Below are 18155 nucleotides of genomic sequence, written 5' to 3'. Positions count from 1 at the left end.
GCCTGTGGTCCCAGCTACTTGGGAGGCGGGAGGCAGGAGACTCGCTTGAGCCCAGGAGTTGGAGGTTGCCGTGAGCTGTAATGCCACGGCACTCTGCCCAGGGGGACAGCTTGAGGCGCTGTCTCAAAAAAAAAAAAAAAAAAAAAAAAAAGAAATAGAACCATGTCAGCTCCCCCCAGAGTGGCATCACAACGATAGCCCCCAAAGCAGCCACTGTCCTTTTATAGTAATGATTGCCCTGTGTTTCTTTATAGTTTTACTCTTGAAGGGTGCACTTCTGTTCACTCTAGTTTAGTCTACCATTTAAGAAACTTTGAAGTCTTTGAAATCTTTCAAAAATATTTCTTTAAAAGCTCTATAACAATGCTGGTGATGGAACTCACCACCATTATTCCCTGGAAGCTTCCTGGCAGATTTCTGTTAGTTCTGTAGTTTTTTTCTCAGTGGACACTTTACTGGATTCCCAGAGTTCTTTCAGTAGTTTCTTTTTTTCTAGGGTTTCCTTTGCTCTTTTTTTCCTTTCTTGCTTTTTCTTCTCTGCCTCTCGTTTTTCTTTGAGAACAGGACTGTTTTCACCATTGTAGAAAATATCTACTTTCTCTTGTAGAATTTTCCGAGCTAGCTTTCTGTTTTGATCAACTGATCTTGTCTGATGGCACTGTAAGAGATAATATTTTATAATGTGAAAACCACAGGATCTTGATAGATAGGACCTCAGAATTCAACCTGTTTGCTTTGCCGACAGGGATAGGCCCAGAAGGCAAAGCCACTTGTCAGGAGTCCTAATGGGTCAGGGACAAAGTAAAAACCAGTCTCTTTCATGCCCCTACTTCATGACCTCTGCCTAATCCTGCACCCTGTGTTATGTGGCTTTTGCTGATTGTTTTATAAATGGAAGTGTTATTTTTGTTTAGAAGCAATAATAAGCCTTCAAACAAAAATCCCAAAATAATTATGAAAACATCAACTGATTTATCTAGCTTGTAGTGAGAGGACAGCCACTTTGTGTGCACCATTCATAAGCATAAAATTGTCTAAAGCATCTTTATTATTAGTCAACCATAATATTCATTATATAATGCCTGAGTTATTATGGGCGAGTATCTTGAAAAGCTGTTTTATAAAAGAGAAATTCTGAAATCAGTGTGAAGTAATATTAAAAGCAGATTCGGAGTAAGTTATATAATAAAATAGGTTAAACAAAAATTAACTGTCAGGTTTTAGAATTCTATTTTCATGAATAATTTTGAAGGAGGAAAAGAAGAGTGATCCAGATTTTATTATTATTACTTTTTTTGATGGAGTGGCTCTCATTTTATCACCCTTGATAGAGTGCCATGGCATCATAGCTCACAGCAACCTCAAACTCTGGGCTTGAGCAATGCTCTAGCCTCAGCCTTCCAAGTAGCTGTGACTACAGGCACCCACTACAACCCCTGTTAGTTTTTCTTTTTTTGAGACAAGAGTCTCCCTATGGTGTCCTTGGTAGAGTGCCATGGCGTCACAGCTCACAACCTCCAACACTTGGGCTCAAGCAATTCTCTTACCTCAGCCTCCCAAATAGCTGGGACTATAGGTGCCTGCCACAACACCCAGCTATTTTTTGTTGTTGTTACAGTTGTCATTGTCTTAGCTGGCCCAGGCCAGGTTTGAACCCACCAGCCTTGGTGTATGTGGCTGGTGCCTTACCCACTGAGTGATGGGCACTGACTGAGCCAGTTTTTCTGTTTTTAGTAGAGATGAGGTCTCACTCTTGCTCAGGCTGGTCTGGAACTCCTGAGCTTAAGCAATCTACCCTCCTTGACCTCCCAGAATGTTACGATTACAGGCATGAGCCACTATACCTGGCTTGTTTTAGATTACAAATGATAAGCTTTTGGCTCAAAAACTTGGCTGTGAAATACAGCTGTTAGGTACATGGAGTTTGCATTTAGTCTGAGTTGACTCCTCTAAGTGGTAGGACCTTGGGCAAGTTACTTAACCTGTCTGTGCCTCAGACTCCACATGTATACTGTGAGGAAAAATCATGCTTGGGGGTTGTGAGAATTCAAAGAGCTAATGTGGCCCAGAATAATGCTGCCCATACAGTCACCTGATCTACACGTGTGGCTACCAGTATTATAATATATGAAAACCTGCCTGTGCTAGCTCTTTTCTTTGCTGCCCCACAAGCCTTGTGCTGCTTGTAGGCTCTCTGTGACTCATGTGAAGCAGAATGGATTGGCAGTTCCACAGACTGGGCTTGTCTTTTAGAGGCAGTAGGGTTATTACTACCAAACCAGGAAATAGGTACACAGCATTTCCTAGAGGTTCAGATTTTGTTGAAAGTTGGTGATATCTTGATCTCAGCTCAAGTCTCTTGATCAGAGACTTGTTTTTTTATGTATATAAAGAAGGAAGACTACTACAGCAGCTGTGCACAGGAATTTTTCTTCTGAGGCTGAAAATGGCTGGCCTCCATTAGCTCACAATCAGTCCCCTCTCTCCAGAAGGGTGGGTATCATTAATATTTACCAAAAGAGGGGATCAGGAGCGGTGGCTCACACCTATATCCTAGCACTCCAGGAGGCTGAGGCAGGTAGATTGCTTGAGCTCACGAGTTTGAGACCAGCCTGAGCAAAAAGCGAGATCCTGTCTCTACTAAAAAAAAAAAGAAAAAGAAAAATTGAGGCAAAAGGATCGCTTGAGCCCAAGAGTTGGAGGTTGCTGTAAGCTATGACGCCATGGTACTCTACCCAGGGCGACAACTTGAGACTCTGTCTCAAAAAAAAAAAAAAAAAAAAAAATTTACCCAAAGAACAGACAGGGACATGGAGGATATGGTCATCCAAACATCCATTAGCCAGGCCATCTAAGGGATGAGACTGCTTGCTGACAATGCAGGCCTGCTTGCTGCCTACTAAGGGGCTTGGGGCTCACAGCAGTGATGCCAAGCTCTGTGGCCATCCTATAGCTAGAGGCCTTGAGAGAACGTGCTGCCCAGGCACCTGCCTTTATTAGCTACTGCTTAGCTTTGTCAAGATACTGCTTCCCAGGCAAGAGCCAGATGCCAGTACTGTCTGCCAACTTCAAGGATGGCAGTAATACTCTGGCTCCAAAGGATCCTGGAACCAGACTTCTGATACTATAGAGGAGGTTCTGGCTTAGGGAGGACTGGCTTGAGGCATGGGATGACATCTGGAGTGTGCTCTACTGCTGTGCTGGTACAGTGTGGCCTATGCCAGAATGAGAATGCGCTTCAGCTGATCACCATCTGCTCTCAGAGTGAACTCTACTGTGGCTGCAGAAGCCCCAGGCTGGGTGTCCTCCCCAGTAGCACTCTTCTTCTACCTTTATCACGATGCCTGAGGGGATGTGCTTTAGCACCACACAGTTGTTCGTTTTGTTGGTTGCTTGGCCCCCTGGACCATGTCCTTTCACAAACTGCTCTTTGAGGTCATTCTCATCCAGGGAAAGCAGAGCAGGGCAATCCTTCTTGCCTGCCATCGGGACTGGAGTGACAGCAATTCCTGGGGATAACAATCTCAGCTTCTCCCAAAGCTGGAGTTCCCATGGCACTGTGCATATTCTGGTCAGTGTTGCAGGAAAACGAAATAAACCTGAGGTTCTCATAAAGAAAGTGGCTCTGCTTGCTCGGGACCTGAATTAGACAAATAAAAAGGACAGCTTTTCAGTATGATGCACTTGCCCTCAGGATTATACTTCAGGTTGTAAAATAGCTTTTTATAAAACAATTCAAAAGACAACCTACATGTTACCTAGAGTATTTAGGAAGTGAGAAAAGACAGATGACTCAGCAAGACACCCCTTTCTGCAGCCTTGCTGTCTCTGGCCTTGCTTTGTCTGCTGTGTCCTCATCAGTCCATGCCCTGCTAGCTAATAAATATTTTTCTTATAACAAGCCAAAAATATCTTCAATACACCCAGAAGTGCTGTTTTCTCAGGAAGTAGAGGTTTCAAGTGTGAAATTCAAAGGTACAGGGCTGTAATTTGATAAATATTAAATAGTACATCAAGCAAGATCTAGGATCTGAGTCAAGTGACAGTATTTAAATGTTTGAGAATCTTTTGAAAATGTAAAGATGACAGTAGGAGAGTCTATTTTATAGCTGAGCTTAAACAGTCTGACACAGTAAACATCTCTATCAATCAATGTCATGATTGCTGTTTTTTAATGTTTCCAGTTTCATGGATTTGAATGAGAACATCTGTTCCCTTGGATGTACTGCCAATAATGAGATCCAACTGGTACTGATCCTTAAGACTACCAAATCAACTAATTTTTATTAAGGTGCTTGTTAGGTTCAAAATACCATGCAAGGTACAGCAACAGACATGAGATGAAAAATAACTAGATTTTGTCTTCATGGCACTTACAGGCTCATTAGTGAAGATATCAAAAAGAAAGTTTTATTTAACAATCACACTTCAAATAACTTCTCAAGACACAGCGTAAGGCTGACACATGAATTGGACAGAGAATAATAGCTGTGAGGGTAGGGCAAATCCCACAGACTTTTGTTTTTTTTTTTTTTTTTTTGCTGGAGTCTCAAGCTGTTACCCTGAGTGGAGTGCTGTGGCGTCATAGCTCACAGCAACCTCCAACTCAGGCTCAACTGATCCTCTTGCCTCAGTTTTTCTAGTAGAGACAGGGGTCTCGCTTTTTGCTCAGGCTGGTCTCAAACTCATGAACTCAAGCAATCCACCTGCCTCAGCCTCCTAGAGTGCTAGGATTACAGGAGTGAGCCACTGTGCCCGGCTAGACCTTTGTTTATTTCCAGGGGTCCAAGGCAGAAGGATATGAAAGGCATCCTGTGTAAATGAGTGAGCTACAAAATGGGCTTACTTTCTTAGCTAGAAAATGGTGAATTAGCCCTTCTCCACCCATCCCATAAAGGCTTAAAAAAAATTAGAGAGGAGGGACATGGTGTCTCTTGCTTGTAATCCCAGTACTTTGCGGGGACAAGGTGGGGGGGGGATTGCTTGAGACCAGGAGTTTGAGAACAGCCTGGGCAACGTAGGGAGACCTCCCCCATCTCTAAAAAAGAAAAAATAAAAACACCAAAGAAGTATTCCAGAAGGGGCTTTTTTGATACTTTTTGAAGCTTAAGACTGTTTTTAGTAAAATCTCTGTCACCCAGGTGGATTATGGGTATTACAAATGTATCACCTGGTTAGCATGTTTTTCTTCTTTGAGACAAGGCCTCCTTCCGTTGCCCAGATTGGAATGCAGTGGTGTCATCATAGCTCACCATAGTCTTGATGTCCTAGGCTTAAGCAATTCTTCTGCCTCAGACTCCTGAATAACTAGGACTATATGTGTATGCCACCATGTCTGGGTAATTTTTAAAGTTTTTATAGAGACAGGGTCTTGCTATGTTGCCCAGGCTGGTCTTAAACCCCTGGTCTCAAGCAATCCTTCTGGTTCAGCCTCCCAAAGTGCTGAGAGACACTGGTCATCTTTTTTTTTTTTTTTTTTTTTTTTTCAGTTTTGGCCAGGGCTGGGCTTGAACCCATCACCTCTCTCTGGTATATGGGGCTAACGCCCTACTCCTTGAGCCACAGGCACCATCCCACATCATTTTTTTTTTGAGACAGAATCTTACCCTGTCACCTTGGGTACAGTGTTGTGGTGTCACAGCTCAGAGCAACCTTAAACTCTTGGGCTCAAGAAATCCTCTTGCCTTAGCCTCCCAAGTAGCTGGGACGACAGGGACCCACCACAATGTCCAGCTGTTTTTTAGTTGCAGTTGTCATTGTTGTTTTAGCTGGCCCAGGCCAGATTCAAACCCACCAGTCTTGGTGTATGTGGCTGGCGCAATAACCACTGTGTTACGGGCGCTGAGCCATCTTTTTTTTTTTTTCTTTTGAGACAGAGCCTTACTTTGTCACCCTCAGTAGATGCTATGTTGTCATAAGTCACAGCAATCTCAAACTCTTGGGCTCAAGTGATTCTTTTGCCTCAGCCTCCCTAGTAGTAAGACTACAGGCACCCGCCACAACATCTGGCTATTATTTTTGTTTAGCAGGCCTGGGCTGGGTTCGAACCCACCAGCCCTGGAACATGTGGCCAGAGCCCTAACCACGACCATAAGCCCACATCTTCTTTTTATGATATTCAGTGTGTTCTGCTGTCCCAGCAGGTACTAATTTAGATGGTGTTGCAAGGGGCTCCATGGCTATGAAGGAAAGTAGAGTATACACATGATACTAATGAAAGAGTTATTTTAAAAATTGATTTGGTCAGCTCAGCACCTGTGGCTCAAGTGTCTAAGGTGCCAGCCACATACACCAAAGGTGGCGGGTTTGAATCCAGCCCAGGCCCGCCAAACAACAATGACGGCTATAACCAAAAAAAAAAAAAAAATAGCCGGGCGTTGTGGCGGGTGACTTGGGAGGCAGAGTCAGGAGACTCACTTGAGCCCAGGAGTTGGAGGTTGCTGTGAGCTTTGATGGTACAGCACTCTACCTAGGGGGACAGCTTGAGGCTCTGTCTCAAAAAAAAAAAATTGGTTTGGTTTAATTAATGTGTTTGAAATACTTCAGAGATATCCTCAAGAAAAGATAAATAATAAACCCAGGTACTTTCTCTGAAATTTCTACAACAAAGAATCAACTTACCTATAAACAATTAAGTAACTAGACTAAGTCAATTTTCAAAATTTCCTTTTCCTTATTTCTGTTTTCAATCCACAAAATAAATCCCTGTGTGTCAGACTGCTTCTAAGTTCCTGGATTAGATTCATTATGAAGCATGAGTCCAGTACCTCTCTTGGGGCTTCTCTTCCGCTAGTTAGTAAATCTAACCCGGCAGGACAGCCTGGTATACAGTACAGAGACAAAGAGAGGAAGCAAGTCTGAGACAAGGTGAAACTCCCAGACAAAGGACAGAGAGGAGAGTGCTTTTATCAGGTGCTTTGTCACCAGCCCACTGTTTGAAATCTCTACCTCTCTGTCCTAGTTCAGAGCTGACAGACACACTGGAAGGTCTCCCACCCAACTGGAGTTCAAGAAGGTCCCCAGTGTTCAGTTACTGGGTGCTTTGTTTAACAGCTAATTCCAACAGCCAATCAGACAATTCTAGACAATTTTAGTATCTTGTGGAGCTTTGGCCCTACTCCAATGATTGCTAAAAATGACAAACACACCCATGGTTCCACTTCCCCAAAGCCCAAAGAAGAATAGGGATTAGATTTCAGTTTTTGTCATACCCACAGAGCAGTCCAAAGTCTTTGGGAAACAATAAAAGCAGCTCAAATTATAGTTTATCATGACATTAAGAAAGAGAAAAAGAAAAATGGTACAGAAAAAGTGCTAGTAAAGGGAAACCAGCAGTCATGATGGCTTTGTCTCAGTTCCTTTCTGCAAATGTGAGCTTGAATGAAGGGCTGGCGACTTCCCCTTGGCTCTACTTTTCCTTTGATGATGGCTTCCGCACTAAAGGGCTGATCACAGTTAAGGTTAAAGCTTCTGTCATTATCTGAGTCCCTTCCAACTCGGTTAAGTTCAGAGATAATACCAGTAGGTCTGAGGACTTCAGAAAAGAGAATGTTAATTTGTTCAAGAATATTTTGAACACCTACTGAGTGTTAAGCATGGACCTCAGGGAGCCCAAGGAAATCCATAAACGTGATAGACACCAGATAGCATGCAAATGAGCAGTGATTCTCCAACTTTACTATGCCCCCAAACCACTTGGAGTGCTTATTATCAGGACTTGGAACCTACGTTCTATTGGGTAGCCCAATTCATTACTGGATCCAGCCAGCAGACATTCCCTCATGAGTTTCCACATTCAACCCAATCTAAGACAGACATCTAGCTGTAGGGATAGTTCAACTCTGCAACTCTCAACTCTCAAGACCTGCAATTGCAGATTATAACTAGATATATCAAGGTGACACTGTGTCAACAAGAGCTCTAATGCTCTGGAGAGAGGGAAAGAAGATGGTAACATGATGCCTTTCCTTTCGTGTCTCTAAGAGGGATAAAGGATATTTGAATCTATTTTCAGGCAAGCATACATAAGATTTCCATCTCTGGACTTGCCTTCTAGATACCTTTTATCTAAAATTCACTGTTTAAGTTTTTTTTTTTTTGGTAGAGACAAAGTCTCACTCCATCGCCCTCAGTAGAGTGCTGTGGCGTCACACAGCTCACAGAAACCTCCAACTCCTGGGCTTAGGCGATTCTCTTGCCTCAGCCTCCTGAGTAGCTGGGACTACAGGCACCCACCATAACATCGGCTATTTCTTTGTTGCAGTTTGGCCTGGGCTGAGTTCGAACCTGCCACCCTTGGGTGCCCTTGAGCCGGCGCCCTACTCACTGAGCCACAAACACTGCCCCATTTAAGTATTTTTTTTTTTTTTAAATAAAGGTAGAGCACTAGTTTCCTTTAGCCACAACATTCATGGTATGTTAACCTTGCCAGAAATTTCATTAACACTAATGGAATAGGGTGCTTTAGAAAAGATGATTGTGAACCTGCTCACCACTTAAACTTTAATGTTTGTACAAATTATCTGGGGTCTTGCTAAATGTGACGATGCTTCATTACCTATGTGGTGGGGCCAGAGACTGCATTTTTTTTATGAGATGGCGGTCTCATTATGTTGCGTAGGCTGGATTCAAACTCCCAAGCTCAAGTGGTCCTCTATCCTCATCTGTTGGAGTAACTAGGACTATAGGGTCCTGCCACCACACCTGGTTTGAAGACTGCATTTCTTTTTCTTTTCTTGTTTTTTTTGCAATTTTTTTGGCTGGGGCTGGGTTTGAATCTGCCACCTCCAGTATATGGGGCCAGTGCCCTACTCCTTTGAGCCACAGGCGCTGCCTCTTTTTAATTTATTTTTATTTTATTTTTTTGAATTTTTTTCTTTCCTTTTTTTTCTTCTTGTTTTTGAGATAGAGTCTCACTCCGTCACCCTAGGTAGAGTGCCATAGTGTCACAGCTCATTGCAACCTCAAACTCTTAGGCTCCAGAGATCCTCTTGCCTCAGCCTCCCAAATAGCTGGGATTACAGATGCCTGCCACAACACCCAGGTAGTTTTTTTCTAATTTTAGTCTCCCTCTTGCTCAGGCTGGTCTCAAAGTCCTGACATCAAGGGATCCACCTGCCTTGGCCTCCCAGAGTGCTAGGATTACAGGTGTGAGCTACTGCATGCAGCCAGGAGATGGCATTTCTAAACAGCTCTCAAGTGATACAGCTGCTGCTGCTAATCCAGGGACTACAGTTTGAGTGGCATGGCCAACGGATTTTAGCAAGGGTGCTGCCTGTGTCCTGGTACTTAGGATCATTCAATTCCTTGAAGAAAGCTCTAGAATCATGATGGAGACTGAGAAGTTGTAAAGGAGTGTGATATGTCAGCAAGGAAATCATCTAAAGAAAAGAATTAAACAAATACTGATTTGAGCTAGCAGAAAGTGACATAGTAACATTGGGACTGAACTGGGTCATCTGAAAAAATAACAAAACACCAAAAATGTCGTCTCTATTTTGTTAATATTCTAGAATAGTGTTGTCCAAAAGAAATCTAATGCTAGCCACATGTGAAATTCCAAATTACCTTAGAAAATAATAAAAAGAAATGGATGATTAATTTGAATATATTCAAAACATTCTTACAACATGTAATGAATAAAAGAAGATACTTTTTTCATATAAAGTCTTCAAAATATGGAGTGTATTCATAGTGCTTCCTAGCCACATGTGCTGGTGGTGATGATGTTGGACAATGTAGCTCTAGAATCTTGCTACTCAAAGTGTGGTCCAGCAGCAATAGCATTGCTTGGAAGGTGTCAGGTCTTTGACACCTACTCAGACCTAGTGAGAGCCTGAATTTTAACAAGATCTGCTGGTGATTCAGAGGCATATTAAAGTTTGGTAAGAATTGCCCCAGAACACAGGAATCAGCAAGTTCTACTGGTTGCTAGGAAAGATACTTTGGAAAGCTATTGTTTCTTATTTTTATAACATTAAAGGAGTTGAGACCAGAATTCAGGAGTGCTGATTACTGTTTATTCACCACTTATCTATTCTTCAATAAGAAGATGAAACCATAGGTCTTAAATTAATGACCTAATAAATGATTAAGGTCATAGTGAGCTTAAACAGACCAATGAGCAATGTTGCTGCTTTGAAAAGACAAAATGGTCAGCTGATAACAGCAGAGGCCAAGTGAGAGGAGAATGTTTTAAGAAATTCTTCCTAAGGCTCGGCTCCCATAGCACAGAGCACAGTGGTGATGGTACCAGCCACATACACCGAGGGTGGTAGGTTCGAACCCTGCCCGGGACAGCTAAACAACAATGGTAACTGCAACAAAAAAATAGCCAGGTGTTGTGGCAGGAGCCTGTAGTTCCAGCTACTTGGGAGGCTAAGGTGAGAGAATCACTTAAGCCCAAGAGTTGGAGGTTGCTATGAGCTGTGACGCCAAGGCACTCTACTGAGGGCAACATAGTGAGACTCTGTCTCAAAAAAAAAAAAAAAAGAAAAAAAAAAGAAATTCTTACTAATAATTCAATTTTAGCTGAGTGTTGTGGTGGGTGCCTGTAGTCCCAGCTACTTGGGAGGCTAAGACAAAAGGATCACTTGAGCCTAGGAGTTTGAGGTTGCTGTGAACTGTGACACCATAGCACTCTGAGGGGAACATAGTGAAACTCTGCCTCAAAAAAAAAAAGAACTAATAATTAATGTTTCAAAAGTGTATTTTTGTGCTCCTTGTAAAATGGGAGTTGAAAGAAAGTAGGCTTTCTCTTTCACATCTAGCTCATCCTCCAGTTCTAGATGCCTGAAATCCTTATAATGCTTGAAACACCTCTTCAGATGGAATCACTGAGTATCATGGGTTAGGCTTGCAACAAACCACCATGTCATTTCCTAGGCTTGGAGTTTTGCACTAAAAATACAGTGCCCTTTAGATAAGTGTTTATAGATAATTACTTCTCAAACAAGGAAAACATAATAGATTGAGCAGAAAACACAAAGCTGTTATCTTTGATTCTAGAGAACAAGAGGAAAAGGAGACTATTCTGCCTGGTCTAAATTTAAGAGGCTTACTGCTGTGAAGGTCAAGAGACAACTAATGAAGTATTTAAAGAGAAAAGTATTCAATTCATGATATACCAACATCCACAGAAAATTACACCTCTCCTATTCATGTGCATCACATTTCTTCTATTTAAGGCATCTAGCAGGAACTTTATAATTCTTTTTTCTTTTTTTAGAGATAGGGTCTCACTCTGTTGCCTGCACTAGAGTACAGAGGTGTCATTGTAGCCCACATCAACTTCAAAATTCTGAGCTCAAGTGATCCTCCCCTCTCAGCCTCCCAAGTAACTGGGACTACAGACACATGCCACCCTGTCTGGCTAATTTTTCTTACTTTTTGTAGAGATAGGGTCTCACTGTATCGCCCAGGCTTGCCTCAGCCACTCAAAGTGTTGGGATTACAAGTGTGAGCCACTGTGCTGGGCCTGGAACTTTATAAAATTTATGAACTACACTGTTAAAACAGAAACACAAACCAAACCCCAGCAATAATAAGGCTATACATTTTCTTCTAAAAGTCTTGTAGCTTATATCACCATTAATGATGCCTTGTATTTGTTTAGGACTTAAACAGTTTCCAGTGTACTTTCAAAATACATGATTGTATTTAATACAGATAAAGAAAATAAGGGATGCATACTATGTGGACTGTCTCAGGAAGTCTTATTTTGGAAGATTATTAGGTTTTCAATTTCTCAAACTAAATTTATCCTTTCTAGAGCTTATTTTGTTAACTATATCTGTTCTTTTCCCAGTTGCTTAAGCAATGTTGGTACGTTTTCCTTAGCTTTCTCTTTTTGACTCTTCCCTCCTGTTTTGTTTTTCCAGAAAAGCCATACTGCAGAGATTGTGAGCTTTGTAGTTATTGTGCCCTGCTTTTAATGTCTCAACTCCATGTTTAGTAAATCAAAAAGCACCACCTTTGGCCACTTTCCCTCATTTCTAAACCTATAGTGAGAAGAAACTCATGTATCTTGCCACAAATGTAAAGTCCTTAGTGCTCAGGAAATGGTAGCACTTCAGATCCCTACCTATAGGAATCCCTGTCTAACACTCCACATTTGGGATGGCACAAATCCAATCCGGGAACTGATTATTTCCTGGGCTTTTGTTTTAGAGCCCAGAGTGAAAGGCATCTAGAACAGTGACTTGCAAGTTACTTTACTTGGTATGGTTGAATTTATAATGAGAAATACATGGAAACCATGATATTACTGAAAATATGCTTTTTAGTGGGGTCACAATTCTGGTCTATGAAATCAGGTGCCAAGAAGATTATCATGATGCCAAAAATACAGCCTGGCTTCCTAACAGGCTCACATTGAATGATAGCAACCATCTTCGTGGATAAGTCCTAGTTTAAACATAAATATCTTTAGGAACTATGTAACATAGTAAAAAAAAATCATGAAAGACGGGAAAGAAAAAAAAATAAAGTTGATCCTTTCCTTCCATGTTTGTTAAATGTGATTAACAAATCATGTTTTGGAGAAGGTACCCCAAACAACAAACTGTTTGGACATAAAAATCAAGGACACAAAGTAACATCCTGGTTAAGATGCTATACTAAATGCCTTAAGCCATCATCAGCTACTATTACCGAATAGCCTGATAAATGGAAAAGATCACAGTTCAAAAGCTGTCAATTTGATGTCTTCAAGACACCTGAGAAATACTTGAGTAATTCCTTATAATAAAATTGTATGGCTTGGTGCCTATACTCAGTGGTTAGGGTGCTAGCCACATTCACTGGGGCTGGCAAGTTTGATCCTGACCTGGGCCTGCTAAACAACCATGACAACTACAACAAAAAAATAGCCAGGCATTGTGTCGGGCACCTGTAGTCCCAGCTACTTGGGAAGCTAAGGCAAGAGAATCGCTTAAGCCCAAGAGTGAGGTTGCTGTGAGCTGTGACGCCATGGCACTCTATGAAGGACGACATAGTGTGACTGTCTCAAAAAAAAAGAAAATTGTACAGTAGCCATAACTTTATAAAGGCCATAAAATAGTTGTGTAAGCTTGCTTACAAATAGTGCAAAATATCCAGTATGGGAGGAGGTTATTTAGATTAGATGAACAATTCTCCTACTTTAAATTTCTGAAGACTTCTACTTTGTTTTCTACATTCAGAAATAATTTCTTTTATTTATTTTTATTTGTTTTTGAGACGGAACCTCAAGCTGTCCTCCTGGGTAGAGTGACGTGGCATTACAGCTCATAGCAACCTCCAACTCCTGGGCTCAAGCGAGACTCCTGCCTCCGCCTTCCAAGTAGCTGGGACCACAGGCGCCCGCCACAACCCCTGGCTATTTTTTGGTTGCAGCCATCATTGTTGTTTGGTGGGCCCGGGCTGGATTAGAACCCGCCACCTTAGGTGTATGTGGCTGGTGCCTTAGCCACTTGAGCCACAGGCACCGAGACCAGAAATAATTTTTTTGGCTTTACAAACTACCCTTTCATCTGTGATAAAGCTTTGAAAGGGGCATTTCTTCTGTCTATTGTTATTAGTCAAAGAGAATTTCCACTTTTAATGTTTTTAAATCAAGACCCTACCAAATAGCTAAACCTAAGGTAAGAAGTATGGTATAAATAACCTTGCCAAAGTGTGTCATTGCATGAGTGGGTTAACAAGATAATACAGATAATCAGAATACTAGTTCCTAAACATTTTGGCTTATTAAGACATAAATGGATTTTAAAAATTACCTAAAATCACAATGCCAAAAATCAAACAAAAAAACCCCAAACACACTGAAACTGAACACAGTCCATTCAATTTTATAGCCAAAAGAAATGATTTACTACTGCCTCTTGCATGATGAATACCTAATCAGTAGTACTCATTTTGGGGATTAATATTTTTCTTGTAGGGAAACACACCTCTCTGCCTAGCACTGTCTCAGGAAGTCACACTTCTCAATCACATAGGTGCAAGATTCTACAGTGTCTCAAACGATAGATTTTGTGATCAACTGAAATTAGTGCTAAAACTGTTTTCTTTGGTGGGCTTGAAAATAGCCCATCCCTGAAAATAGAGCCATGTGCTTCATGATGATTTTGTTTTGGTTAAGGGTAACATGAACATAATATTGACTGGTTGATTAACACTATCTGGAGGGGGGGGTTGTCAATTTATTTAAGCTTAAGATTTTAACATTGATGGGGTTTTGGATAGAGATTGAATTTTTGCTGTTAAAAGGAATTGGTAGTATTCTTAGAAGGCTCTGATGAGATGGAATGCCTCTTGGTAGATCTGTCATTCCAGGGGCAAATACATCTCCCCTGTCCTGGTTTCTCAGCGCCACTTCTGCCATGCCTGAATGATAGTGCTTGCGAAGTCCCTTTACTATGGGCCACGATACGAGGAGTGAAATCTAACAGCTGGAAGAGGCATATAAGTTAACTAGGCTGAAGAATTGGGGCTGAACGGCGCTCCAGAGATGGGCTAGAGGCCTGCGGGGAGGAGGGCGGGGTCTCGGTGGCCTTTCAAAGGCCAATCAAGTAGATGTAGTGGTGACATCTACTACATGCCACGACAGAAACAGGCTCTGATGATTGGTTAGAGCTCCATCCTGCTTTGTCGAATTAGTGAATTTCTATTTTTCTTTGGGCCTTCAGGGATCTGTTTTCTCCAGGAGGGTCGCTCCTCCTCTCCCCAGCCACAAGTGCTGGAAAAGCCCCATGCCCGACCTCTAGCAACCCAGGGTAAGTCAAAGCCAGAGAAAACCGAGCACAGGTGGCAGGACAGGCTTCACCTGACAGCCAGCAGGGGTTCGGCTAAAGCAGCTGCGCGACTCCGGGTCACGAGCACGGAAAAGCTCTGGCATCCTGGCTCCTCGTCCTTTCTTCAGAGCCCTTGGGTGTCGTGGGCAGCCATAAGAGTACCTGGCTTCCCAGCGGACGCTTACCTGGCCTCAGGATCGCTTTCCGACCCTCAACGTTCTGAGAGATCCCGAATCACCTCAAGAAACAGATAGCAACGCGTACCCGGGTCTGCGCAAGCGCTGTACTTTCGCTGTGGCTTCCCTCACCAGCCCGAGACTCATTCTTATTAACTGCGCATGCGAGAATCTGAGTGTTCTTTTCCCGCGTGGCAGACGTAGGTTCCTAGAGAACCAATCAGAGGGGACAACTTGACAGGAGCACCACCCCCTCGGCCACGCCCCCAATGTTGGCCGTCTCTCTTTGGCTGGAATGGCACCGAAGCGGGCTGTCTCCGCCCCCTTCCCAGCAGCCAATCGCAGGCGAGACGGGGGCCGCGCGCACGCTCTTTCGAGTTTAACGGTCGCGAGAGGCCTCTCGCTCTACCCTGACATCGGCAGTGGGAGCGGCGGCCAGGTAAGCGGCCACCGGCCTGTGGGAAGTTGCTAGTCGCGGAGGACAGGGGATGAGATTTAGGGAACACCGTCTTAATAGACCTTTGAATGTGCTGGTGCGCTAGGGTAAGGGGAGACGACAGACAAGCGACAGAAGCCCACCAGCGTCCTCCGGCGTGTGGGGGTTCTGCCGGGCTGCGGAGTGCCTTTTCTGGGTTCAGTGCCTTTGAGTGACACCCGCGTGACCCAATCGCGAGCGCTCTTCCCGAGGGGCGGGGGGCTTTTGGTTTTTAGGTCTGGGGTAGAGGTGCCACGGTCGCTTCCTTTTGGAATCTCAAGTTGTAGTTGCTGGAGCTGTCGCTTTCTCTCCGTCTCCTCTGCTTTCTGTGGCATAGGCGGCTGCGTGGGTTGTCCCTCGCGTTCGGACTTGAATTCGATAAACCGCCACCGGCAATTGAAGTCGGGCTGTGAGCTCCAGAATGTAGGGACCTGGCCTCAGCTCCTGAAATCACCCCTTTTCTCCGCTCAGTCTCAGCAGAACGCCTCGTTCATTTTCATATCATCTACAGACCCCATCGGCGGTTCTTCCCTCAGCTCTGCTAGGAATGGGGGACCAAAAGCGTTATATCTTGGTGCTGGAAGAACCATTCTTCCAGCTTCATTCTTTATATTTTTTTGGTCCTTAATTTTGCATTGTATATCAGGGTGTTTGGTTTTCCCCCTCCTTTAATGCTCCCCGCGTACCCCACTCCCGCTGGCGAAGCATCACTGAATTTCTAGCACTTTTCCGTCTGGATCTGCTGTATCCGGATTACCTCAGCAGGGGGAATAATAGATGGTTTCAGATCCACCTCCCCGGAGACCTTGTGTTTTCTTGGTATCCGAGCAAGGTGATTTGAATCCAGGTATTTCTACTGCCAGTTGGAAGGGGCAGTCCCTGACTTTTTCAGTGTCCTACTTGAACTGAGCCACTGGGGAGAAAATCTTTGGTTAGGTCTGGCCCTGATGAACTGATGTTTTTTTTTTTTTTTTTTTTTTTTTTTATGTAGTGCTTTTTAAAACCAGGTCCTAGAAAAGTGAGAGTATAACAATCTAGAGGGACTGAAATACTAGATAATTTTCCGCTGTCACACTCTCTGTAAACTTTTCATTTTTCTTCCGTTTCTCTTGCTCTCTAATTTTTTCTAATGTATGAATTCCCTAAGCAGGAGGCATATTGTTGGATTCATTTTAACCAATTTACCACTGTATGCTCAGCTTCAGTGAAATTTTAGTTGGCCCCACAGTTTATTTTTTAAGAAGTAATAAGTGCACAGATAACAAAAGGTCATACTAGTGTAAAATGTACTTCCAGCCAATGAGGAGGCAACTGTGTTTATTTAATTGGCTTTTTTTTAAATGAAAATTAAATATGAAGTACTTCAGTTATTCTAGTCATGTAAACCAGCATGTATGTGTGGTAGAATTTATTAAACAAAAGAACAAGGCATGTAAATACTCCAATTGTTACATAATGGAATTGTGTCTAGAACCTTGATTATTAAACATGTAACATTCTGAAATAAGAACTAAAGATATGATGCTGCTTTTTACAAATCACCCTTATAGATTTTTTGGTACTATTTATGGTTCAGATAGCATAAAATTTAAAAGTATACAATTGAGTGGTTTGTAGTATATTTACAAGGTTGTACAACCACCACCACTATCTAATTCCAGAACTTTTCATCAGCCCATAAAGTGACCCCCAAACCACCTGCAGTTACTTCCATACTTTCTTTTCCCCAATTCCTGGCAATCATTAATCTATCTTGTCTCTATGGATTTGCCTATTTTAGGTATTTTATAGGAATGAAATCATATGTGACTGGCTTGATAAACCATATTTGTTTATCCAATCATCTATTAATGGACATTTGGGTTGTTTCTACACTTTGGTTATTATGAATAGTGTTGCTGTCTTTGAGGTAAATATGTATGAAAGAAGTCAAGGTTTCCAAAATCATGAAAAGATATTTGCTAGGTTTAGTGGCTTTTTATAGTAGTATTTTTTTCCTCATTCATTTTCAGACTCTCTTGGAAGTTTAGGATATTTCACGGTTCTGAATGTTAGCAACTGAAAATGCCGGTAGACGATGAAGCATCTGAAGATGACTCTGATTCAGTTTCCTCAAACAGTCAAAGAAACTTTATTTTCAAATAAGAGAGTATAACAGTTTCTGTACACTATGGAAGATTTTGAGTTGGTGAAAACCTTACACAAAACTTCATCTTCTATAGAATGTGATACCAAAAAATTTCCCCATTATCTTGGACAGAACTTAAATTCTAATAGGTAAGAATAGGATAGATATTTTTAATGTAACAACAAATCAAAACTATTTGCTTAGTTTACCAACTTGTTTAAATAGTGTCATAGATACTGATTTGTGTTTGTTTTTTAAAAAGGACTAAGATCAGGAACTGTTCAGGGACAGTTATTTAAGTTAAGAATAATTTCAGGCTGGGTGAGTTGGCTCATGCTTATAATCCACCACTGTGGAGGCCAAGCCAGGTAGATTACTTGAGCTCAGCAGTTTGAGACCAGCCTGAACAATAGTGAGACCCTGTTCTCTACTTAAAAATAGAAAAACTAGCTGGACTTTATGGCAAGTGCCTTTAGTCCCAGGTACTTCGGAGGCTGAGGCAAGAGGATCACTTGAGCTGGAGAGTTTGAGGTTGCTGTGAACTATGATGCGATGCACTCTACACTGGCTGATATTATTTTTTAAAGATGAGGTCCCGGCTC

The 18155-nt window shown here is 42.3% G+C and overlaps 1 protein-coding gene across 1 annotated transcript; it reads right to left on the bottom strand.

Moving 5' to 3' along the window:
• Positions 1 to 172: 172 nt before the first annotated feature.
• CUNH12orf65 (chromosome unknown C12orf65 homolog) lies at positions 173 to 15038 on the bottom strand. Its single transcript, XM_003796019.3, has 3 exons — positions 14960 to 15038; positions 3331 to 3640; positions 173 to 658 (listed from the first exon to the last, which is right to left on the bottom strand). The coding sequence occupies exons 2-3, from the start codon at positions 3610 to 3612 to the stop codon at positions 389 to 391; spliced, it is 552 nt and encodes a 183-aa protein (XP_003796067.1). The 5' UTR covers positions 3613 to 3640; positions 14960 to 15038; the 3' UTR covers positions 173 to 388.
• Positions 15039 to 18155: the final 3117 nt, after the last annotated feature.

The sequence above is a fragment of the Otolemur garnettii genome, unplaced genomic scaffold (assembly GCF_000181295.1).
Source record: "Otolemur garnettii isolate 467f Iridium unplaced genomic scaffold, OtoGar3 scaffold00099, whole genome shotgun sequence".
NCBI classification, from domain to species: Eukaryota; Metazoa; Chordata; class Mammalia; order Primates; family Galagidae; genus Otolemur; species Otolemur garnettii.
Note: the sequence above shows the minus strand (reverse complement) of the source record. Positions and strands in the feature narration are given on the sequence as shown.

Coding starts and splice junctions, on each gene's coding strand:
- CUNH12orf65 (XM_003796019.3), bottom strand. CDS start 3,612: ATGAGAACCTCAGGTTTATTTCGTTTTCCTGCAACACTGACCAGAATA. Junction 659..3,330: donor CCTCAGGCATCGTGATAAAG/GTAGAAGAAGAG, acceptor TATCTCTTACAG/TGCCATCAGACAAGATCAGT.